This window comes from Martes martes (assembly GCF_963455335.1).
Source record: "Martes martes genome assembly, chromosome: 9".
NCBI lineage: Eukaryota > Metazoa > Chordata > Mammalia > Carnivora > Mustelidae > Martes > Martes martes.
The window spans coordinates 23,086,548-23,110,955 of record NC_137896.1 but is presented as its reverse complement, the minus strand read 5'-3'; the positions used below and the strand labels follow the sequence as shown (position 1 = coordinate 23,110,955).

Genomic DNA, 24,408 nt, shown 5'->3' with positions numbered 1-24,408 from the left:
TGATGCCTTGGACTGCCTTGAACCTCCAAAATTTTTAGTCCCCTGTCCTCCACCTCTCGGTGCCACCGCCATGATGGATGTCAGCGAACTTGGGGAGTCTGCCCGCTACCTCCGCCAGGGCTACCAGGACCTGATGAAGGTGCACACTGTCCCATGGGATGGTAAGTGAAGGCAGGAGAGCACAGCCACAGTGTAGCCCTTACGAACTCAGACCGGGAGTGGGGAGGGGTAGTGGCACTGAGCTCAGGGCTGAAGGAGCACTCTGGCATGACCGCTTTAGCCCTGGCCCTTTCCCTCAGAGTCCAGGGTCCTAAGGCTACATTCTCAGAGACCCTGTGTACATCATGGCATGTTTGTGAGCAAGCCTTGGTTTGCTCCTCTGTAAAATGGGACAGTATTCCCTGTGTCCCGGAGCAGCAGGCTGTGGCTGGAGCCCGACGCCTCCAAGATGAGAGCAATTGGTATGTATGTAGGCTGGTGTCCATAAAACCTGTGCTTTTTTAACCTGAGTTATTTTTAGTGCTTTCCATAGAGCCAAAGACAGGAATAAAGACTACTATTTATGACTTGGTTTGCTCATAGGACAATAATAACAATAGGCAATGTGTACCAAGTGCTTATTTTGTGTCAGCCTGAGTGGATGACTTCCCATGCATCATCTCAACAACCTGGGGAGGGTGGGGACCAAGGCCAAAGCCAGCTTCACGGGTGTGCAACCTCTGCCACTGAAGGGCCTCCTGCTTGATCTAACACTCTGGAATCACCATCTTGAAATTCGTAATAATTTTTCAACAAGGGACCTGCATTTTAACACCAGGGCCTGCAAGTTATGTAGCTGGTCCTGACTAAGGCACTTGGCTAGAAGCAACAGGACAGGGAACAGAATCTGGCGGTCTGCAATCTCAGTCCATGCCTTTAACCACCGTGACATAGGGGCTCCCTGAAGCTTGGGGACCAGCTGGTCAGGCAAGACATGGAATTAGGAGAAGTGGACTTGAGTCTTCAGCAAAATGGGGGAGGAAGAACCGAGAATTATGTTCCCGATGTTGAGGGGTGCTCCATATGGGACCTCAGGAGATACCCATAACATTTGCCTTGGAGGGAACAGACCCAAAGAGAAAGGGATTTTCCCAAGGTCGCAGGGTAGATAAGGCAAAAACAGGAATCTGAACCCAAGTGGGTGGTAAGGGACTGTTAACTCAGGGAAGCCCTCTGAAGAGATCCCGATAGACTCTCCCTGCTCTACCCTTCCAGGATCCTGGGTGTGGAAGGATCTTCTCTGTGTATTCCCTGCATCCTGGCAGAGGGGCTCATGGGAGGGGGCATAGCTCTGTTGACATGGCTTGGGAACTGCAGCTGGGCCCCCAGCCCCAGATGTGCCTCAGCCTTCTCAAGCCCCAGTGTTCTCCCCCCAACCAGGGAAGAAGAGGGTATGGGTACCCGATGAACAGGATGCCTATGTGGAGGCCGAGATCAAGTCGGAGGCTACTGGGGGCAGAGTCAACGTGGAGACCAAAGACCAGAAGGTTTGGCTCCCCTCTTTTGGGATTAGCTTTTCTGTCTCCTGGGGTGCAGCTCCTTACTAGCTAGAGCTGGCACACTGAATGAAAGGAGGTGGGAGGGTGGTGCACAGGGGTAAGAGGCTGAGGTTAGTCGGCTCCTGTCGGTCTGCCACCCCACCCTGTGTTAAGGCCTCCCACGATATGGCCTCCCGGACAGATGCTGATGGTGCGCGAAGCAGAGCTGCAGCCCATGAACCCGCCCCGCTTCGACTTGCTGGAGGACATGGCCATGATGACGCACCTCAACGAGGCAGCGGTGCTGCACAACCTGCGCCAGCGTTACGCTCGCTGGATGATCTACGTGAGCCAGGGTCCGGGCTGCGGGCGGTGGGGGTGGGGCCACAGAGGTAGGGGCGGGGCTAGGGGAAGAGCCCCTGCGCTGTGGGGACTGGGCCACGGGGGAAGGGGCGGGGCTAAGGGTGGGACAGGGTGATGTCATGGCCCTGGGGAGGCGGGGCCCCAGGCAGGGGCGGGGCTAGAGGGGGTTCGGCTCCTGGAGTGCAGGGGCGGAGCTGGAGCTAGAGGCTTGGCGTGGCAATGTGGAGGTGGGGCCTCGGGCTACGGGCGGGAGTGAGGGCTGGGGCGGGTACGGACAGCCGCTTGGGGCATATTGCAAGGGCCAGGGAAGGTTTCTTGAGGGCTGGGGCCGGAGGGTAGGAACTTGGCCTTCAATAACCCACCTTACATTCTCTCCTCAGACGTACTCGGGCCTCTTCTGTGTCACCATCAACCCCTACAAATGGCTCCCGGTGTACACGGCCTCCGTGGTGGCTGCTTACAAGGGAAAGCGCCGCTCGGAGGCCCCACCCCACATATATGCAGTGGCGGATAACGCCTACAATGACATGCTGCGCAGTAAGAGCCGCTTGGACTCCTCTCCCTCACCCAAGACCTCTACCCCGGCTCCAGGGAGGCCCCTGTAAAGGACCCCTTCCCCTCCACGTGTACTGCTTCCCTTTTGATGCTGCTGGACACTCCCAGCATAGCGTTCTGTCTTTCCAAGTGGGAGCTGGGCACAGTCCAGATGATTCCACTTGGTCCTTCCCTTTTTGGCCCTGGGTGGTAGAGGGCCTGCCCCAGTTCCATGGATATGCAGTGTTGCACCTGTGACTGGTTCCCTACCTTGGCTAACTTCTCTATCTCCTACCCTTTCCTCCAGACCGAGAGAACCAGTCCATGCTGATCACGTGAGTGTGGGGCTCTGGGGGTGTGGTGGGAAGTGCTGGCTACCTGGCAGGAGGGGAGTGGAACTAAAATCATTTCCCAGGGATGATTTCCAAAGCACTTAGGACAGGGCCTCTACCATTTGGAGCTGGTATCCAAGCTAAATTAGAGCATTTTCTCTGTCTCCTTTCTGGGCAGATGCATTATGGGGTGGTGGACAGGGAAGGGATACCCAAGCACCAGAGTGATCACCAGCCCTGATACTCCCTTCCCACCAGGACCTGGAATCGCCCTTGCCCCGCTTGATCTTTCGAAAATTTTGAAAAATTATGGTTCTGGCTCGATGGGAGGGGGGAGATGACTTTCCCTTTCCTCTCTACAGTTTCCTTACCTCTGAATCTTATTTTGATTTTTCATTTGCACCTATGAGAAAGTGGTAGAATTCGTACATGCCAAGTTCATGCCAAGCCAGTATGAACATTGTGTGTGAGTGTGTGTGCATGCAGCCTGGTGGTTAAAAGCAAGACCTGTAAAACCAGAAGGATCTGGGTTCAAGTTCTCACACATCCACTTCATGCTGGTACCCTTGGGCCCCTGAGTCTCATCAGTAAAAGCTGAACAATCCTACCTACCTACCATGCAGAGCTATAAGGAGTCGGGCAGTTAACATATGTGCCTGGCACACAGCACAGACATTTACATAACTTCCCTGAGTCCTATTTCCTTACCCATAAAATAGGGGTTATGATGGTGCCTGCTTTACAGGGTTTCTAAGGCTTCAACGAGCCAGTGCAGGTAAAGCACTTGGCCCAGTGTCTGGCATGAAGTTAGGGCTCAGTAGACAGTGGCATCATCATGTGTGTTCTCATCTCACATGGGTGTTCTGCCCTGACTTGCTTTATAAACCCTTAGCACCTCCGAGGGTTGATCTATCCGTGGAGGGTCTTGAGTTGGGGGTCCTGAATTGGGAGCGGGGTGGGGAGAAGTAAAGCATTGTCCTGATTGAGGGGTGGAGTGTTGGGGGGGTTGGTGAGGGGAATTTCAGTGGCCAGATGGGCTTTGGTGACTCATGTTTGTGTCGTCTAAGCGGAGAGTCGGGGGCCGGTAAGACGGTTAACACCAAGCGGGTCATTCAGTACTTTGCCATCGTCGCTGCCCTGGGAGACGGGCCGGGCAAGAAGGCCGTAAGACTCGCCCACATGGGCGCCGCTCCCCATGCTCCCCACTGCTTCTCACTGTTTCTCTTTTCTTTTTCTTTCTTTCTTTTTTTTTTCTTTAATTCCTTTTTAGAAAGTTGATCCCCCAGAGCCTCTAGCCCTGCCTGAGCCTCCCACCCTGGTGGCAGTCTCTGGCCTGAGCAAGGCTTGACCAAGAGAGAGGCTGTGACCGCCTCCTCCACACCGTGGGTCCCAATTCTGGGCCTGTCTCAGTGGCCCCACCTGTAACACACAGGGGCGGGACCACAGCTGTTCCTAAACTTTTTATGTAAATTTCCCTTCCCTTCTTATTTTGAAAGTTTACCAAATAGGCAGCTTTTAACTCCGAGGTGGTTGTTTTCTTGGTTTTCATGCACCAAAGACAGTTACCTGCTGTCAGTCAAAAAGCAGGCTTATGGAGTCTAACCAGAGCCAGGGCCACTTGGCAGTCCCAACAGCCAGGGTCAGGGGGTGGTTTCTCACCCTGTGATTTCTGTATGGATTTTTGAAATTTCTGAAATAATGGGGGACCAATGTTTTGTTTTATTTTTGTTTTCCGGGTATAACATTCATTCTTAGCCCCCAGGGCCAGCTGTTCAGAGCTCTGTGTGTGCTCCTCCACCCCCAAAATGGGCTGCCTTTTCTTTCCAGAAGCCCAAGGCCACCTCCTACTCAGCACCCACTCCTGGTCCTGTTAAGCCTTGCTTTATTCTGGGGCATTTTTCTTTCTTCTTTTCCTTTTTTTTTTTTTCCATTTAAAATAGTTTTTCTTTTTACCTTTTCCTTTTTCCCCCATTTGATTTTCTTGCTTTTGTTTCTTTGTTTTTCCTTTCAGTTTTGTTTTTATTTTTATTTTTTTTTGTTGTTGTGGTGGTGGTTGTTTTTGTCGTTTTGTTTTTGCTGTTGACTTTTTGGTGCTCTTTGCTCCTTCCCTTCCCCACCCCGTTTTTGAAACCCCCCCCACCCCACCCCACAGTGTCTCTGAGGATGCTGCAGAAAGTTGGGGCTTGGTCCAGTAATGGAACGGAGGGCAGGGAGAGGCCAGAGCTGGCAGGGGTGCAGCTGGGAAGGGTGGGGCAGAAAGGAGCTCTGCAAGGTGGTATGTGGGGCTGTCAGGCAAGGGAGTTCGTGGAAAGAAAGGCTGGCTCACAGGGTCCATGGATGCTGGAACTTAAAAAGCTTTATCAGTCCCCTTCCCTTGGCCCCAAATTTGACTACATCTGCCATAGAGAACCCTGTTCAAAAGGCCCCCGAATGTGAGTGTGGGGGGCGGAGCTCGGAAGGAGGGGTTCTTGCCACTTCCCTCCAGCCTTGGTTCCCCCAGCAGTGTCTTTGGGGGGATTTTTAAGTCTTGGGCTCCCCGGAGGTGAGTGAATAGTCAGAGTCCCTTGGCGGCCTGGCACCTGGCATTCCAGAATCCGTCCCTTCCTTCCTCTCCCTTTCTTCCCAGAAGCCAGGGTGGGGAAGGGAAAGAAGGGAACATGGGCAGAAGGCAAGTTCGAGGCTGGGAGAGGAAGGGAGAGATCCCCTCAATTCAGCAGGTCCCTCTAGATGAGAGGTGCGATGGCTGTGGTGTCATGGGAGACAGGACGCCTGGGCTCAGTTCCTGCCCTGCCCCTCACTTACTGTGTGGCCTGGAGGTCACTTCCCTGCTCTGAACCTTAGTTTCCTCATTTGCAAATTAGGGCTAATAATATACACCTGCCAGGGCCATCTTTTCTAATAATTTATGGGCAATTAATTGCGTGACGGGGATGCAGCTCGTCACAGGACAAAGGAGAAGTGTGAAGAGGGCTCTTACCGAGGGAGGTGAGGGGTGAGAAGGTTCCAGCCAGAAGAGGGCTCCTCTAGCCTCAGAGCACAGGGAATCCTTCCTGAGAAGGGGGCATTTGAGCTGGGCTCTGAAGGGGAGGAGATTTTAGTCAGGAAGCCCTTGGGCTTTTGGGCAGGGCTGCTGCTTGGAGTGGAAAATTAAGGGATATGGAAGAGGCCAGAAACAGAGCTGGGGGAGGGGAAGGGCTGCAAGCAGGAGACCCTGAGATACAGCCCCTTGCCTCAGGCCCCTGAACAGGGCCAGGCTCGTTCCCACTTTCTAGCATTTCTCCTTCTAACAGTGCTGACAGGGTTGGGGAGGGGCGTGGGGGTTACACTCTGGGGTGACTAATGTTCACTGTCCCGCTAACTACTGCCACCCGCATCCACCAGCCCGCTGAGACTGCATACTTTCTCATGTTGTCTTCTCTCTGCAGCAATTTCTGGCCACGAAGACTGGGGTAAGTATAGGGCCAGGGTCAGTGGGGCAGGCAATGATAATGAGGCCCCAGGGATCCCCCCTACATTCCCCCAACCCAAGAGATTGTCCAGGTTGGGCCGAACCCCAGGACCGTTGGGACACCGGGGCTGATAGACCCCTCACACTGCTGTCACCAGGGCACCCTCGAGGATCAAATCATCGAGGCTAACCCTGCCATGGAGGCTTTTGGCAACGCCAAGACCCTGCGGAATGACAACTCATCCCGCTTTGTGAGTGGCCATGGTGGGGGAGGGGATGGGGTTGGCAGCAGGGAGATGAGGGTTGTGGGAGCTTTCAGCAGCTAGTGCCCCGCAGATGGCTGGGTCCCGGCTGAGCCTGCCCCTCTGCCCACAGGGCAAGTTCATCCGTATTCACTTCGGCCCCTCTGGGAAGCTGGCATCCGCAGATATTGACAGCTGTGAGTCTCCGGGAGGGTGGGAGAGGGTGGAGATGGGGACCGAGGCCTGGGTCTTTCTGCTCAGACTAAGCATCTGTCCTCAAGTCCTGGGGCTCCCACCCGTTCCAGGCACTTCTCTCCATTCTCTGGCCACTGCCCAGTCCTACCTACCTTACTCTCACCTGGATCATTCCACCGGCTTCTGCATGGTCTCCCAGCCTCCATTCCTTGCTTGATCATCCAGCCAGAGTGATACTGTCTCAGATACTGATCTGATCACATCATGTTTCTGCTTAAAAACCTTTTCTAAATTCCATTACGTTAAGATAGAGACCCAGATCTTTACTGGGCCAGTCAGGATCCTTGTGATTACCCCACCTCAGTCCTTTCTCTAGCCTCCAGGAGGGCAGGCCTGTACCCCTGACCTGCCCCAGTCTCATGTACACACAGAGTCTCTGTCCTTCCGGAAGCCTCCACTCCCGCCTCTTAGGGGTTGTTGCCCCTCCTACCTGACCCAGCCCTGCTGCTGGGACACCAGGTCCCAGGCTGCAGCAAGGCCCTGCACTGACCATTCCCCACCTTGGGACACATGGCCAGACCCCGATGGATGAGCCACAGGCACGTGATGACCAAGGAACGTCTTCATTTACTCCTTGACCGAACCCCTTTGCAGACACATGGGAGCTCAGCTCCACATGTCACTGACACGCCAGCTCTGCTCTGAAGGGAAGGAGCATGGTCTGTGGATGAAGGAACGAAACCACAGATGAAAGAAAGACAAACATAGATAACCCCCACCCCCGACCCCTGCCAGACACACAGACCTACAGATGCACATTCCCACGCTGACACCCTTCAGTATCTGCAGGCTCGTGTGTGGACATAGCGCTTCTCCACTCACCCTTGACCCTCACTGGTACCTCCTCCCTGCCCCCCTCAGCTCTGTCGGGGTGTCCCGGTCTGGGGAGAAATGGGATGGTAGGCCGGTGCCCCTCTTTCTCCCAGATCTCCTGGAGAAGTCGCGAGTGATCTTCCAGCTGCCCGGGGAGCGAGGCTACCACGTCTACTACCAGATCCTCTCTGGGAAGAAGCCAGAGCTACAGGGTGAGAGGCAGGGGTGGATGGAGCGGGAGTCAGAGCCCATGGGGCTGCGTGGGATGGCCTTCCCCTCCCCCCAACTCCTTGGCTGGGACTTCTGGTTATCGTTGAGTTCTCTCCTTCTTGTACTGGGAAACGGGCCCTTGGGTGTCATCACCCTGGTTGTCCCTTCTGCTATGCTGGGACTGGAGAGGCTTTGTCCAGCACCAAGGGGGGAGCAGTGGCTCTGTCTCGGCCCAGCTTCGCTTTCTCACAAACCCCAAAAGGGCAGAGTGTGGTCCTCCCAGTGTTCTAGCACACCATGTGGAGCTAGGCCTGGGCTCACTCCTCAGAGAACCATGAAGAAAGCAAAGCCATGAGCATGGGGGAGGGGGTGAGAAACTCAGCCACAGAGAAGTCCTGGGAGGGCCCTAGAGTCTCCTGCCAGGGTGGCCCCCAGGACTTCCCAGGCGGGGATGGCGGGGAGGAGAATAGCTGAATGAACACATCCAAACCCCCTATGCTCCTCCCCGGGCCCCCCAGATATGCTGCTTCTGTCTATGAACCCCTACGACTACCACTTCTGCAGCCAGGGGGTCATCACTGTGGACAACATGGATGATGGGGAAGAGCTCATGGCCACTGACGTACGTCTGTGGTGGAAGGGGGCGGAGTGGGGGGCTGGGTGGAGATCGGGGAGCAGTCCCAGGGCCCTTCACTTGGCAGGCCCAGGCCTTCTCCAATCCTTCTGTCCCCTGCTCTAGCACGCCATGGACATCCTGGGCTTCAGCGTGGATGAGAAGTGCGCCTGCTACAAGATTGTGGGGGCCCTCCTGCACTTCGGCAACATGAAGTTCAAGCAGAAACAGCGGGAGGAGCAGGCCGAAGCTGACGGCACTGAGAGTGAGGGGTCCTGACCCTGGCCTGACCTGGCCATCAGCCTTGACCCTGATCCCTGTGTCTTATCCATGACCATCAACCCTAACCCTTGTCCACAACCTTTGGCCTCAATTTTACCTGGCCTGGTTGTAACCCCTGACTTCTCAAGTCCCGACCCTCACCCTCCCGAGCCATATGGTTTGCCTGGCCTGAACTCCACCTCTCCCAACCCCAGGTAGAGGCTGGTAGAGCCCCCAGGTGCCCATGTTCTTGGCCGCTTCCTTCTTAACCCACCTGTGTGCCCTGCCAGGTGCTGACAAGGCTGCCTACCTGATGGGGGTCAGCAGTGGGGACCTCCTCAAGGGCCTTCTGCACCCCCGAGTGCGTGTAGGGAATGAGTACGTGACCAAGGGCCAGAGTGTGGAGCAGGTGAGTGGCTCACAGGCCAGAGTCCACTGGGGACGGCTGGGGCAGGACCCCCTCCCTGTCGAGTCCCAGCCCCGCCTCTACACACATCCAGGTGGTGTTTGCTGTGGGGGCGCTGGCCAAGGCCACCTACGACCGGCTGTTCCGCTGGCTGGTATCACGGATCAACCAGACCCTGGACACCAAGCTGCCCCGGCAGTTCTTCATCGGGGTCCTGGACATTGCGGGCTTTGAGATCTTTGAGGTGAGCGCAGGGGCCCTGGGCTCTGTTCCCCGCAGGGCGGGGCACCCCGGGTGGGTGGGGGTGAAGTCACATGCACCCCAGTCCTCTGTGGTCCCCCATGCCATCCGCTAATCCGCTGAGCCCGGCGCCACCACCACCCCCCCCCCTCCCACAGTTCAACAGCTTCGAGCAGCTGTGCATCAACTTCACCAACGAGAAGCTGCAGCAGTTCTTCAACCAGCACATGTTCGTGCTGGAGCAGGAGGAGTACAAGCGTGAGGGCATCGACTGGGTCTTCATCGACTTCGGCTTGGACTTGCAGCCCTGCATTGACCTCATCGAGAAGGTGGGGCGCAGGGCAAGGGGGTGTGGGTATGGGGAGTGAACGGGAACAAAGGCATGCGGGCTGGTGAGCGAGCATGGGCAAGCCTACACGTGCACGCGTGTGCGACTGCGCGGTGACGTGAGCTTGCGTGTGTGTGCGCGTGTGTGCGTGCGCACGCGCATGCGCATGTGTGAATGGCAGTGTGCGTCACCGTGAGAAGGTTTGCTGGAGGCAGTGTGAGGGAGGGAGAAGCAGGGTCTCCGCTGACCAGAGAGCCCGATGTGGGGCTTCATCCCAGGACCCTGAGACCATGACCTGAGCCAAAGGCAGAGGTTTAACCCACTGAGCCACCCTGGTGCCCCGGGTCTGTTCATTTCTTCATTGGATTGGTTACACCTATTTTCCCGTTGTACGAAGACCGGAAGAAAGAAAAATCAAAGAAAATTTGAAAGATCAGAAGTAAAGGGGGGGAGAAACGTTTCCCCCTAATCCTCTACCTTGTATAGCCTGTAGCTGGCACCTGGGTAGGCCTCCTCCAAACCTGTTATTCTGGGCGCACGTTTTCTTTTATAGACACGCACTCATTTCTCACCTTACTTTTTCTCTGAAAATGTATTTTGAACATTGAACGTTGTTGAAGACCCCACAACAGTTTGTGCAGCAGGTGGTTTTTATGCATTTCTGTGATCTCCTGCTTTGGCACATTTAGGGGGTCAGGGTGTTTTTGCTTGAAATATTCATTCCCCACTTCGCAGGTTGGGAAATCGAGGCCCAACGGCCCCCCCTGCTAGTAAGTGAGGAAGCCAAAATTTCAATTGCCTTTTTTTTTTTAATGGTGCTGTGTGTGTGTTAGTGTGTGTGTGTGCAACAGAGAGAGAGAGAGACCACAGATGTCGGGAGGAGACCACAGACATCAGGAGGTGAATGGCAACAGTTTGAGTTTGTGCAGCTGTGAGTGAAGAGGACAGCCCAGAGTGTGACTCGTGCCCAGGGGGGCTGGCAGCCAAGCCACCAACTTCTCTTTTAGAAGACGGGACTCCTGGGCACCTGTGTGGTTTCTGTCCCTCCCAACAGGTGGTTGGGGCGTCTGGGAAGGTTTCCAGAAGGAAGGGCTCTAGGTTATGGGGATCTGGCCCAGCCAGGATGGGCTGACCTGATGACAGCCCTTCAAGCTTGTTCCCTGTCTGCAGCCACTGGGCATCCTGTCCATCCTGGAGGAGGAGTGCATGTTCCCCAAGGCCTCAGACGCCAGCTTCCGGGCCAAGCTCTACGATAATCATGCGGGGAAGTCACCCAATTTCCAGCAGCCACGGCCTGACAAGAAGCGCAAATACCAGGCCCATTTTGAGGTGGTCCACTATGCGGGTGTGGTAGGTGCCTGTTGGAATCCCAACGCTTGACCACCCTCCTCCCTTCTCTCGGCTCTCCGTCCCTCACCCAACGCCGCCTTTGCTCAGCACCTGTCTCCTCTCTGCCAGGTGCCTTACAGCATCGTGGGCTGGCTGGAGAAAAACAAGGACCCACTGAATGAGACGGTGGTCCCTATCTTCCAAAAGTCGCAAAACAAGCTCTTGGCTACCCTCTATGAGAATTATGCAGGCTCCTGCTCCAGTGAGTACAGAGGGACAAGATCTTCATCCTGTAGGATACTCACAGAGTGGCGTCCCCTAGAGTGACTGGTCCCCTGTCTCTCTTAGCTGAGCCCCCCAAGTCTGGGGTGAAAGAGAAGCGTAAAAAGGCAGCATCTTTCCAGACGGTGTCCCAGCTGCACAAGGTGAGGCCCAGGGTGGGCCCCGTGCAGGTCCTCCCCTGCCAGCATTCGCCCCCGTCCCTGGTCCCTGCTCAGTCCCCTGCACCCTGGGCGGGCGGCCGTTAAGACTTGCAGTGATGTTTAACTCCTCTCCACGTGAACATCACAGCAAGTCTGTGCTGCTTCCCGTCCCCACGCTGCCTGGGCAGGGAGCCGCGGGGTCTGTGGGAGGGAAGGGGATTGGGTGGGGTCGGGGTGTGAAGGCTTCGGTGACAGTGACAGGGACCCACTCAAGCAGAAGAGGGAAGAGGGTCACAAGGACCGGAGTGAAAGGACCGATGCGCAGAGGCATGCTTAGATGCCCGGCTCACCAGTCCTTAGCGGGCTGATCCGCTATGGTTTCCAATTCTGCTTCTTGCCCCTCTTGTGCCTTCTCCCCTCTCCCACCGCCAGGAGAATCTCAACAAGCTGATGACCAACCTGCGGGCCACACAGCCCCACTTTGTCCGTTGCATTGTCCCCAATGAGAACAAGACCCCAGGTAGTCTCCCCAGGGCTGGGTTGGTCGGGGGGGCGGGGTCCACTGGAGGGAGGGGACAGGGCCCACTGAGAAGCTGGGTCTTCCTTTCCCTTGGGGCCCACACGGTCCTGAAGAAAGCCCCTCTGTGGGCCGGTGGTCTTTCTCTGGGACATGAAGATGTGTCCATTGGCTTCTAACCTCTCCCTTGAACCCCCACCACGTCCAGGAGTCATGGATGCCTTCTTGGTCCTACACCAGCTGCGCTGCAACGGGGTTCTGGAGGGGATCCGGATTTGTCGCCAGGGCTTCCCCAACAGGCTGCTCTATGCTGACTTCCGGCAGCGGTGCGTGTCTCCCTGCCACCCGCCCCCCCCACAGCTCCTACACAGCTCCCTTCCCCTTTGCTCTCCTCCAGGTGCAGGCAGCAGCCCGAGGGAATGGGAAGGGCACACATTTAGAGCCAAAGGGATCAAGGGTCCAAGGACTGAGATTCCAGTCACCAAGGGGGACACCAGGGACACCGGGACTGGGGAGGGGACTGGGCAGGCCTCTCAGGGCAGGTGGTGGTGGCTGAGACAGCAGCGGGCTGGGGGAGTAGCCAGCAGGCTTGCCCTGAGTGTTTGCGGCACAGCCAGTGGGCTGTGTTGGTGGGCTAAATAGGGAGTAAGAAGGAGGAGGATCCCAGGTTTGGGGCCCAAGCCACCTGGGAGTTGGTGGTCGGTTTACTGAGATACCAAGACAGGGTTTTTTGCTATTTTGGGGGATGGAGGGTAGTGGATTGAGCTCCACTTTAAACAAGTCAAGTTTAAAATGTCTGCAGCAGATACCTGAGGGGAGACGTTGAAGTGGGGGTCAGGCGGAGCTGGGTGTGGATTTGGGGATTGAGTGAGGGTCCCCGGAGACTAGACTTTATGTAAAGCCAGTCGGCGCTATTAGCTCCCTCCACCTTTGAAAGTTTGAGTTTGTCAGGCTCTAGGTGTACATAGTTCCCTCCCTGTCCTGAAGTCCCCAGGGTCACGACGTACCCACGCGTGTTGACACGAAGACTGTGGGCACACTCACATGCGTGCTGTCTCGTGCGTGCATGCTCTCAGCCCCCCAACCCTCCACCCTTATTTTGTGAGTTTGTTGTTCCGTAGAAGAGAAAGAGATTGCTCTTTGTCCGCAGACAGAAAGTCTGCACCGTGACTTCTCTTTTCTTTTAATTAAGACTTTTTTTAAGAGCAGTTTTAGGTTCGCAGCAACGTGGAGGGGAAGGTACCGAGATTTCCCATATACCTGTGCCCCCCACATGCACAGCCTCCCCCACGATCAGCATCCCTCACCGGAGTGGGACCTCTGTCACAGTGGATGACACACCGTAACCACCCATAGTTCACATCAGGGTTTGCGTATGGTGTTGGACACTGTGTGGGTTCAGGTGTATAATGACGTGTGGCATCACTCATTTTGTTATGGCTGCAAAATCCCATAGCCTCATGAGACGCGCTTTTTGTTCCTCAGTGCCCTTGGGAGGGAGCTTTCATGTTTCTTTGGCCTTCACAGCGTGGCCACAGCCACCGTGAACCCTTGCTCTAGAATCCTCTCCCTCAAATGTTCCTTCAGCTTTGATACACTGTACCATATCACGTTTGTTGTATTTTTTGTCTTCTATTTTTTTTTAATTTTTAAAATTTTTATGTATTTGACAGAGACACAGTGAGAGAGGGAACACAAGCAGGAGGAATGGGAGAGGGAGAAGCAGGTTTCCCGCCGAGCAGGGAGCCCATTGTGGGGCTCTATCCCAGGACACTGGGATCATGACCTGAGCTGAAGGCAGACGCTTAACCTTAAGACTGAGCCCCCAGGCGCCCCTATTTTTGTCTTCTAAAAAAAAAATTATAAAAAATTATAAGTTCAAATATGAAAGTGCTGCATGCCCATTGTAAATACAATTTCTTAACAAATGTAATGAAAAAATGCATTTATTTATTTTTTTTTAAGATTTTATTTATTTATTTTGACAGCGAGATCACAAGTAGGCAGAGAGGCAGGCAGAGAGAGAAGGGAGGAAGCGGGCTCCCTGGTGACCGGAGAGCCCGATGCGGGGCTCGATCCCAGGACGCTGGGACCATGACCCGAGCCGAAGGCAGCGGCTTTAACCCACTGAGCCACCCAGGCGCCCCGAAAAAATGCATTTAAATGCAGTCCAAGCGTTTTAAGCAGTGCATGCTCAGGCCCCAGGGCCGCCACGCTGCCCACCAGCTGGTTCGGTGGGGCAGTCTGCAGCCTCCTCACTGGCCTCTGTGAGGCCCAGCGATGATTGTCCCTCCCTCCCCTGCCCCGCCCCCTCCTCACCAGCCTTTCCCTGCTCCCCCAGGTACCGTATCCTGAACCCCAGTGCCATCCCGGACGACACCTTCATGGACAGCAGGAAGGCCACAGAGAAGCTCCTGGGCTCCTTGGACATTGACCACACGCAGTACCAGTTTGGCCACACCAAGGTCAGGGGCACCCGGGATGGAGGGTGGTCACGGAGGACAGACAACACGCAGGCACTTGGGGTTCCACCTGGTGCCTCCCCCACCCCCAGGTGTTCTTCAAGGCTGGGCTTCTTGGGGTCCTGGAGGAGCTTCGTGACCAGCGACTGGCCAAGGTTCTGACGCTGCTGCAGGCCCGGAGCCGGGGCCGCCTCATGCGCCTGGAGTACCAGCGCCTGCTGGGTGGCAGGTGTGGTGGGGGTGGGGCAGGAGCTGGCTGGGGAGAGGGTGGGACCCCCAGGCTCTCTGCGGTGCGTCACAGTATCTGTCCCATGGTTCAGCTTAGTTAGCCCCTGGGGCTGGTCAGGTGGCCCTGAAGGGGCAGGTTCTGTGTTGTGCCCCTCAACTGTCCGTCTCTATTTCTTCACCTCAAAAATTGGGGTAAGAGCACCTTTCCCTGCACTGCAGGCCATCGGGAGTGTGGCCCCGATGGGTAATAATGACAAGTGGTGTTTTTCAATGCTCTTGAAGTGCCAGCCCCAGGCAGAGGCTTTATTTGCATAATCTTGGTTAATGTGTGCGACAGTCCCCTGAGGTAGGTGCTGTGATTATCTCCAGCCCCAGAAGGGCCACCATATGAGGCGGAGACCCCATCACAGCTGGTTGTCAGGGGGGCAGAGCGGCTAATGTGAGGTGTGAGCCCTGTGTAGTCCGACCCCAGAGCATAGCAAGATCCATTCCCAGTGTCTTCAGGACACTTGCAAGGTCGCCAGGACAGTTAGGGCTTGTAAGCCCCTGCCATGGAGGCAACCCTGTTGGATCCTGGATCTCTCTGTCCAGCTCACCTAGAAATCAGAGGCATCAGACCCACCTATAGGGCTGCCGGGAAGGTGAAGGGAGATCACCCTGAGAGCGTGTAGTGCCGAGCCTTGCCCAGGGCCCCAGACCGTCGGGGCTGTCACTGCGAGGGTAGCACTGAGCCTCCCGGCCCCCTGTGGCTTCCCCTCCCCAGGGATGCCCTGTTCACCATCCAGTGGAATATCCGTGCCTTCAACGCTGTCAAGAACTGGTCATGGATGAAGCTCTTCTTCAAGATGAAGCCGCTGCTGCGCTCAGCACAGGCCGAGGAGGAGCTGGCCGCCCTGCGGGCCGAGTTGCGGGGGCTCCGCGGGGCTCTGGCTGCTGCGGAGGCCAAGCGCCAGGAGCTGGAGGAGACCCACGTCAGTGTCACCCAGGAGAAGAATGACCTGGCCCTGCAGCTGCAGGCAGTGAGTGGGGGAAGGGAAGGGAGGGGATTCCCTTGGTGACCCGTGGCTGTCCGCCCCCTGGCACCCCAGAAAACCGCAGGCTGCTTTGAGGAAATATCCTGCCACACCCCCTCCCTCTGGGCTGGGGTGGACCTGGTATGCCCCAGGTGCTCAGGATCTGGTCTTCCCAGTCCCAGATGTGCCATGACTGGAGGCCTGTGGGCTCATGTCCGTGCTTGGCTTCCCCACCCTCCGAGTCTGTCTGTCCACACGTCCTGATGCTCCCACCTCCTGCTGCCTGGGCTTCCTGCTAAACCCACAGTTGAGCCCCATCTCCCCAGCCCGCCCTCCTTTGCCCTCCTGGAGACACACCTCTGCTCCCTTCCCCTGGGAACTCAGGTGGCAAGTAACAGTAATAGCCAGAGGGCAGGGATCAAGGGTCTGTAATCTCCCCAAGTCCAAAGAGGCATTCCTTCCTTCCCCAAACACTGAGTGTCACCTGTGCACCAGCCCCATGGTAGCTCTGGTGACACGTTGGTGGGAGGACAGGGTGTGGTCACCAGACTCACCTGCTGGTGCAGAGACTGTCAGGCAGCCAGGTGGTGGGGAGGCAGCGAGGTGGGAGAGAGGACCCCAGCCGAGCCGGGGCACTGCTGCCCATCCTCCCGGAAGGCCTCAGCCCGGAACTTCTTTCCTCGAGCCTGTGTTCGGGTGTCACTCTGGGTTGCCCCCAGGTGCTCCCCTCTGGATGTTTCTGCTTCAGCTCCTGCCTCTCCCTCTTCCTGAGCCCTCATTCCATCACACCCGAGCCCCTTCAGGGCCCCGAGCAGGTGGGTCAGGAGCATTCCTGGTCCCCAGAGCCCAGCTGAGCATGGGGGTCAGGACTTGAAGTGGACATGAGAACTTTCTTCGGGGCTGGCCTGGTCTCCCTTGGCTGGTTTAGCCGGCTCTGGCCCTGCCCCATTCCCCACATCCCTCTCCAGGAGCAAGAAAACTTGGCGGACGCGGAGGAGCGCTGCCACCTGCTGATCAAGTCCAAGGTGCAGCTCGAGGCGAAGGTGAAGGAGCTGAGCGAGAGGCTGGAGGATGAGGAGGAGGTGAATGCCGACCTGGCCGCCCGCCGGCGCAAGCTGGAAGACGAGTGCACAGAGCTCAAAAAGGACATCGATGACCTAGAGCTGACACTGGCCAAGGCCGAGAAGGAGAAGCAAGCCACAGAGAACAAGGTGTGGGCCCAGCTGGCCATGGGGCCAGGCAGCTGCTGCTCTCCCTCTGGGCTCTAGGACACCCCTGCTGGGTGGCCGCGGGCGGGTCCCCTCCTCTCTGTGGGCTTCAGTTTGCTCGTCTGTCAAATGGGGTCGAGAACAGCACTTACCTTGTTGGGTGGCTGAGGAGTCAGTGTCAGTAGCTCCCGCGGACACTCAGCTCAGGGCCTAGGCGCTCAGCAGCTGCTGGCATCTGGCATCCGCCCCGGACCGCAGCCTCTTGAGGGCAGAAGGCCCATTGCCCAGCTCTGCGTGCCCTGCCTGCCACTGCCTGCCTTCTGCCATCGGGCCCTCCCACAGCCCCACGCAGTTCGTGGGAGCGGAAGTGTGGACGCTTTTACACAGGGAGGGAGGCAGGCGCGGGGTTGGGTGCCTGCCCGGGTGCTCACGGCGGGGAGCAGGGGAGCCAGGACTGCCCGGAACCCATTACAGTGAAGGAAACTGGCGTCTGCTGAGAACTGAGGCTGAGTGGAGTGACTTGCCAGAGACCCCTAGCTGGAAGGGGCGGTCATTGTGACCTGGAGGGTGGCTTCTCAGACCAGAGTGTGGGGGGTGCGTCCTCATGGTGACCCCACCACTGGCACAGGTGAAGAACCTGACGGAAGAGATGGCGGCCCTGGATGAGTCAGTGGCCCGACTCACCAAGGAGAAGAAGGCGTTGCAGGAGGCCCACCAGCAGGCCCTGGGCGACCTGCAGGCCGAGGAGGACCGTGTGAGCGCTCTGGCCAAGGCCAAGCTCCGGCTGGAGCAGCAAGTGGAAGACGTGAGTCCTGGCCCCAGCGGAAGCTGGCGGGAGTCGGGGGGGCACGGCAGCTGGGCCTGGCGGCTGAGCCTGCCCCCCCTCCTGCCCCCCAGCTGGAGTGCTCCCTGGAGCAAGAGAAGAAGCTGCGCATGGACACGGAGCGGGCAAGGCGCAAGCTCGAGGGTGACCTCAAGCTGACGCAGGAGTCGGTGACGGATGCCGCCCAGGACAAGCAGCAGCTGGAGGAGAAGCTCAAGAAGTAGGCATGCGGTGGGCAGCCGACCTGAGCCCCTGGCCAGCAGGCGGCATTGCTGCAGAAGTTGAGCGTGGAGGACTGAGATGGGGGTCGCTAGGGTGCACGCAGAGCGTCCCGCCTTCCTTGGACCAAGGGCCCAGGCCAGGCTCAGGGCTGGGGGGTTTGAGGGGGACCATGGGGTGGAGGCGGTCCCTTAGGGCTGGGTGCCTCACAGGGAGCCGGGAGACTGGAGGGCGGGGCGCCTCCAGGCTGGTCCATGGCAGTCCGCCCTGCCCTGGCTCACGCCCCACACCACCCCCAGGAAGGACTCGGAGCTGAGTCAGCTGAACCTGCGGGTAGAGGACGAGCAGCTCCTCGGGGCACAGCTACAGAAGAAGATCAAGGAACTGCAGGTGTGTGGGGCACGGGGGTGGGGGGTGGGGGGTGGGAAGAGCCAGGGCTAGTGGTGCACGGAGGAGGTGCCAGCTGCCGTGTGCCTATCCCCAGGCTCGGGCGGAGGAGCTGGAAGAGGAGCTGGAGGCGGAGCGGGCGGCCCGGGCCCGCGTGGAGAAGCAGCGGGCAGAGGCGGCCCGGGAGCTGGAGGAACTGAGCGAGCGGCTGGAGGAGGCCGGTGGGGCGTCGGCGGGGCAGCGGGAGGGGTGCCGCAAGCGCGAGGCCGAGCTGGGCAGGCTGCGGCGGGAACTGGAGGAGGCGGCGCTGCGGCACGAGGCCACCGTGGCTGCCCTGCGCCGCAAGCAGGCAGAGAGCGCTGCCGAGCTGGGCGAGCAGGTGGACAGTCTGCAGCGCGTGCGGCAGAAGCTGGAAAAGGAGAAGAGTGAGCTGCGCATGGAGGTGGATGATCTGGGCGCCAATGTGGAGACTCTGGCCCGCGGCAAGGTGTCTGCCCCCTTACTGGCCCCTCCTGAGCTCGGATCCCGCACCCATCTCGACTCTGAACCCATCCTGACTCCAGCACTCTTCCCACCCGCCGGCCCCTGACCATCCCCATGCCACTACCGACCCACGCTAGGCCTGACCCTGTACCTGAGCCTGACCCCTGATCTATTCACCTGTCATTCAGCCCCAACGCCACACCCGTCCTGACCTCAAATCTTGACTCCTGCTAAACTCTGTGCTCTGACTCTAGGTCATTTTTGACCCAGCATCTAATTTTAACATCTTGGTCCCTAATCTCTATCCTGACTGACTGTTCCTGTCCTGAACCCCAGCATCCAACCTTGGCCCTTGACCTTTGTACCACCAGTCCTGACAGCTGACCTGTGACCAGTCTGCAGCTGACTTCAGGCTCTAGTATCCTAACCTCACCTTGGCCCTCTCACTTCTGACACCTATCTTTTAAAAAAATGGTCTAGCAGTAGAATCTCTTGACGTTGAACTTGGGGCTTTGCTTTCCCTTTGCTTCCTGAGCCCACATCTAGCCTTTTAGTTCACAACCCCAGTGTCCCAGCCTCCGGCTGGCAGCCCCAGACACTGCCTTGTGATTGACAAACTTGTTCTGACTCCTGACCCTGGATCCCAGGCCAGCGCAGAGAAGCTGTGCCGCACCTATGAGGATCAGCTGAGTGAGGCCAAGATCAAGGTGGAGGAGCTGCAGCGGCAGCTGGCAGATGCGAGCACTCAGCGTGGGCGGCTGCAGACTGAGAGTGGTGAGGCCAGGGGCTCGGCTGGGCCACCCGGGGGGCCTTGGTGCCGCCCCTCGAGGGCCTGCCTGACCTGCTGGCTCACCCCTTTGCCTGCAGGGGAGCTGAGCCGCCTGCTTGAGGAGAAGGAGTCTCTGATTAGCCAGCTGAGCCGGGGCAAGGCCTCGGCCACCCAGAGCCTGGAGGAACTGCGGAGGCAGCTGGAAGAGGAGAGCAAGGTGGGCTGGCCGCTGGCCACCCCAGAGTGGGCAGGGTGGGCCCTGGGGCCACCGGCCCAGTCCCATGCTGAGGTCCCTGCGGTCCCTGCAGGCCAAGAGTGCGCTGGCCCATGCTGTACAGGCTTTGCGGCACGACTGTGACCTCTTGCGGGAGCAGCATGAGGAGGAAGCAGAGGCCCAGGCCGAGCTGCAGCGGCTGCTGTCCAAGGCCAATGCTGAGGTGGCCCAGTGGAGGAGCAAGTACGAGGCAGATGCCATCCAGAGGACCGAGGAGTTGGAGGAGGCCAAGTGAGTGCCTTACTCACCGAGCCATCACTGTGTAGGGGTGGTGTCCAAGCCTCCAAGCCATCAGGGGCCGAGGAGAGACGGGGCACTGTTGAGCCAGCCTCCCACCGTCTGCTTCCATGGCCTAGAAAGAAGCTGGCCCTGCGGCTGCAGGAAGCAGAGGAGGGAGTGGAGGCTGCTCACGCCAAGTGCTCCTCCCTGGAGAAGGCCAAGCTGCGACTGCAGACGGAGTCGGAGGACGTGACCCTAGAGCTGGAACGGGCCACCTCAGCGGCAGCCGCGCTGGACAAGAAGCAGCGGCATTTGGAGCGGGCGCTGGAGGAGCGACGGCGGCAAGAGGAGGAGATGCAGCGGGAGCTGGAGGCTGCCCAGAGGGAGGCCCGCAGCCTGGGCACTGAGCTCTTCCGGCTGCGGCACAGCCACGAGGAGGCGCTCGAGGCCCTGGAGACGCTTAAGCGGGAGAACAAGAACCTGCAGGGTATGCTCCACCCCGGGGTCAGAGAAGTGCTGTGGGGTCAGCGGGAGCCCCTTGGAGTCATTGAGGGTGCCCTGGCGGGGTCCCCCTGGAGTTAGGAGTGAACGAAATGACCCGGGTTAGAGCAGAAAGCGTGGGGGCGGCCCTTCAGTGTCCTGTTCCCTCTGCAGAGGAGATCAGTGACCTCACAGACCAGGTCAGCCTCAGCGGGAAGAGCATCCAGGAACTGGAGAAAGCCAAAAAGGCTCTGGAAGGGGAGAAGAGTGAGCTCCAGGCCGCACTGGAGGAGGCTGAGGTCAGGGGCTGACCACAAGGTGGGGGTGGGCACCGCCCTGCTCCTGGGCCTCTGCTCTCCCGTAACATGATTGTGGCCCTTGTACCCATACTGCCTGCTCTGCGCTCCAGGGAGCCCTGGAGCTGGAGGAGACCAAGACTCTGAGGATCCAGCTGGAGCTGTCCCAGGTCAAGGCTGAGGTGGACCGGAAACTGGCTGAGAAGGATGAGGAATGCACTAACTTGAGGTAGGGTGCCTGCCCACCCAACGTGCGTGCTGCCTCCCATCCACTCCTCCTCTGGAGGCTGCCATCCCTCCAGTCCCGGCCACCTGAGGGCAAGAGAAAGGCAGGCAGGCAGAGTTTGCCAGGCTTGCCCCTCCCCTAGAGCTCTGTCAAGGTCAGGACTATCGTCCCCTGTCTAGAGGTGAACTTCAGAGACTAAAGGACTTGCTCAGGGCTACAAGGTGCAGGTAGAGCCAAGATTCAGCTCACGTCTGTCTGGAGCCTTGGTTTTGCCTGTAAACTTGCTCTGAGGGGTAACAGGCAGTTGCAAGGGGCTTGAAACCCAGGAGGGACGATTCATTTATTCCCACAATGGGTTTGCGTGTGCGGCATTCCTTGGGCGTAAGAGCAGGTCCAGCGCCTGTGCCCACCCCCTTCTCCTGTGCCCACTCTCCTCCCCCCTTCCCACAGGCGGAACCACCAGCGGGCCGTGGAGTCCCTACAGGCCTCCCTGGATGCAGAGACGAGGGCCCGAAACGAGGCACTGCGGCTCAAGAAGAAGATGGAGGGTGACCTCAACGACCTGGAGCTGCAGCTGGGCCATGCCACTCGCCAGGCCATGGAGGCGCAGGCAGCCACTCGGCTGCTGCAGGCCCAGCTCAAGGAGGAGCAGGCGGGGAGAGACGAGGAGCAGCGGCTGGCGGCGGAGCTCCGAGAGCAGGCGCAGGCTCTGGAGCGGCGGGCTGCACTGCTGGCCGCGGAGCTGGAGGAGCTGCGGGCCGCGCTGGAGCAGGGCGAGCGCAGCCGGCGACTCGCGGAGCAGGAGCTGCTCGAGGCCACCGAGCGCCTTAATCTCCTGCACTCGCAGGTGGGGACAGGAGGGCCCCGGGAGGCTTAGGGCGAGAGCCAGCAGGCCCCCACCCTGAGGCTCTGCTTCCCCCTCCTCAGAACACAGGCCTCCTGAACCAAAAGAAGAAGCTAGAAGTGGATCTGACCCAGCTGAGTGGGGAGGTGGAGGAGGCCGCCCAGGAGAGGCGGGAAGCCGAGGAGAAGGCCAAAAAGGCCATCACCGATGTGAGGCTGGGCTGGGGCCATGGGAGGCCTGGATCAGAGCTCCAAAGGACTTTCACCTGCTGACCTTGCCCTCCCCCCCACCCCCCACTCCACCGACAGGCAGCCATGATGGCTGAAGAGCTGAAAAAGGAGCAGGACACGAGTGCACACCTGGAAAGGATGAAGAAGACGCTGGAGCAGACGGTGCGGGAGCTCCAGGCCCGACTTGAGGAGGCCGAGCAAGCTGCCCTCCGTGGCGGGAAGAAGCAGGTGCAGAAGCTGGAGGCCAAGGTACGTGTGGCCCTTCCAGTCCTTTCCCTGGCAGGGTGGGCCAGCCCGATGGCAGGCTCTGGGCAGCAGGCCCATCCCTGGATCTCCTTGCAGGTGCGGGAGCTGGAGGCCGAGCTGGATGCAGAGCAGAAGAAGCACGCCGAGGCCCTCAAAGGGGTGCGGAAACACGAGCGCCGGGTGAAGGAGCTCGCATACCAGGTGGGTAACCAGGTCTGCCTTGAGGGGGGACCCTGGAGCTGGCCAGGTCTGGCCAAGACCTGAGTTGCTTTTGCCTACCCAGGCTGAGGAGGACAGGAAGAACCTGGCTCGCATGCAGGACCTGGTGGACAAGCTGCAGAGCAAGGTCAAGAGCTACAAACGCCAGTTCGAGGAGGCGGTGAGCGCACAAGAGTCGGGCCGCCGGGGCCTGGCAGCTGGGAACTCCCCTTCAGTGCAGCCAGAGGGCAGCAGAGGCCCAGGCTCCCGAGGGTTGGCTTTGTGTGTCTGTGTTGGTTTTGTGTGTGGGCAGGGACCCCACCATCCCTGGGGGAAGCAGGACAATTTCTTCTCAGCTTGGGCTACAGACAGGACCTAACTCTGTCTCCAAGGGGACCCCATGTGCTTTCCCCTTCTTCGGACCTCTGGAAGGAGTGCTGCCCCCTGGGGGAGGAGGGGAGCAAGGAGTGGTGGAGCAGCTGAGGGCCAGAAGCCAGCCCTCTCTGGGGATGGGGTCAGACCGGATTGATCCCCTCTCTCAGTTACCAAAGGGTGACCAGGCCTGCCTGTGCCCCCAGGAACAGCAGGCCAGTACCAACCTGGCCAAGTACCGCAAGGCCCAGCACGAGCTGGACGACGCAGAGGAGCGGGCAGACATGGCAGAAACCCAGGCGAACAAGCTGCGGGCACGGACCCGGGATGCCCTAGGGCCCAAGGTGAGGGGCTGCACCGGGCACCCCCTGCCCTCTGCCTGGGGCGGGGGCCCATGGTGGTGCTCACTCAGCCACTCCTTTCTCCTTAGCACAAGGAGTGACGCCAGAGTCTGGGTTCTGATGATGCTGCCTGCCGCGCGCCCTCTCCTGCTGCCTCTTCTTCCCGGTCTGCCCCAAGCCCTACTGGACCCTGAGTAAATGCCACGTCTGCAGTTCTAGCTGGGGCCTTCTCCTTCTCTGAGGTTCAGGAGAAGAAAGGAACACACAGTCCCTGGACAAAAGTCAGGTCCACATCAGTCATTTAAAATAAAGTTCTTTAATAGTCTCCACTTAATCGGTTTATTTGTTGTTAATAAATTGGCAACACAAGGAGGGGCCGAGGGTGTGCTCCTAGCCAGGCTCCTGTGTGTGCCGGCTCAGGCAGGAGACGCTGCCCCGGGGAAGGGCACAGGTACCCTGTGCCCCAAGGGATGGAAGAAAAAGGCTCCCACTTCTAGGGGAACCCCCCTGGGATGAACACAGCGGCCAGTGAGCAAACAGAACCAGAGGAACTAAAGGAAAACAAAGGAGGGAGGGACAGAGGGGCAGGTGTGGGGGAAGGCGGCGTCCTCTGGTAGCCCCCACCCCTGCCCAGGGGGCTCAGAAGCCTTTGCCTGGGTCCAAAGGCCGGAGCAAGCTTGGCTCACAGATTGGAGGAGGGTGCCCGTACCTCCCTCCCCACCCCAGGACTGACAGCCAAGAGACTGGGCAAGAGCTCAGACAGAGCTATTTTTAAAAGTTCCTTTACCTCTGGGTGGGCCAGGGCCCCAGGGTTCTGAAGGAAGGGTGGGCATCCTGTCCCTGTCCTTATCATGGGGATCTTGAGGGAACCGAGGTTCCCCCAGTGACCTGGGGCCCTCAGACCCAACGGCCAGGGGCTTCTAGATGCTCCTTTCCCACCAAGCCTGTACCTGAAGACTTGGGGCAGGCAGAGTAGCAGGGAGGCGGGGGGGGGAGAGGGGGATGTAGCCAGGGCACGGCGTGTGGCACACATCCCCACGCTCACCCGCACGGGCCCTGGCCCAGCAGCCTCCCGAGGCCTGGCCCAAGGTCACTCCTCGGTGAAGTCCCTGTCTATGTCCATGTAGGGCTCCTCAATGTAGCTGACAAGGGCAGAGGGCGACTGGCGGTCTGGGTTCAACAGGATGGACACGGTCTCCTTCCAGTAGGAGAAGCTGATGCAGGAGCTCTGGGCAGAGAGAGAGGGGCAGAGGACCCGGG

The 24,408-nt window shown here is 58.7% G+C and overlaps 2 protein-coding genes across 3 annotated transcripts in view; one reads left to right on the top strand and one right to left on the bottom strand.

Moving 5' to 3' along the window:
* MYH7B (myosin heavy chain 7B) lies at positions 1-23,481 on the top strand. The gene is made up of 41 exons (XM_080812819.1): positions 1-161; positions 1,420-1,526; positions 1,720-1,863; positions 2,261-2,417; positions 2,722-2,749; positions 3,814-3,910; positions 6,172-6,195; positions 6,353-6,445; positions 6,570-6,633; positions 7,618-7,716; positions 8,233-8,336; positions 8,454-8,592; positions 8,879-8,997; positions 9,089-9,238; positions 9,393-9,563; positions 10,733-10,912; positions 11,021-11,153; positions 11,240-11,316; positions 11,746-11,833; positions 12,039-12,156; positions 14,172-14,295; positions 14,385-14,521; positions 15,284-15,539; positions 16,502-16,744; positions 17,370-17,546; positions 17,639-17,784; positions 18,083-18,173; positions 18,268-18,657; positions 19,301-19,427; positions 19,521-19,639; positions 19,731-19,927; positions 20,053-20,402; positions 20,570-20,694; positions 20,805-20,920; positions 21,368-21,764; positions 21,845-21,970; positions 22,070-22,240; positions 22,334-22,438; positions 22,521-22,616; positions 23,014-23,151; positions 23,238-23,481. Exons 1-41 carry the CDS (start codon positions 71-73, stop codon positions 23,247-23,249), a joined length of 5,826 nt encoding a protein of 1,941 aa, XP_080668945.1. The 5' UTR covers positions 1-70; the 3' UTR covers positions 23,250-23,481.
* Positions 23,446-24,408, bottom strand: part of TRPC4AP (transient receptor potential cation channel subfamily C member 4 associated protein) — a 72,646-nt gene continuing 71,683 nt past the window's right edge. Inside the window, exons 19-20 of one of the 2 annotated variants that reach the window (XM_080812818.1) lie at positions 24,194-24,376; positions 23,446-23,699 (exon numbers count right to left, since the gene is read on the bottom strand). In XM_080812818.1, the coding sequence (XP_080668944.1) occupies positions 24,239-24,376 (138 nt within the window). In that variant the 3' untranslated portion in view covers positions 23,446-23,699; positions 24,194-24,238. Of the gene's footprint in view, positions 24,377-24,408 lie in introns of both variants that reach the window. The other variant, XM_080812817.1, reaches the window with a different exon arrangement.

What these genes read in the sequence shown, in the direction of transcription:
- MYH7B (XM_080812819.1), top strand. Translation starts at nt 71, where the DNA reads ATGATGGATGTCAGCGAACTTGGGGAGTCTGCCCGCTACCTCCGCCAG. An exon ending in CAATGAGAACAAGACCCCAG is followed by an intron (nt 11,834 to 12,038) that starts GTAGTCTCCCCA and finishes CACCACGTCCAG; the next exon opens with GAGTCATGGATGCCTTCTTG. An exon ending in AGCAAGCCACAGAGAACAAG is followed by an intron (nt 16,745 to 17,369) that starts GTGTGGGCCCAG and finishes CCACTGGCACAG; the next exon opens with GTGAAGAACCTGACGGAAGA.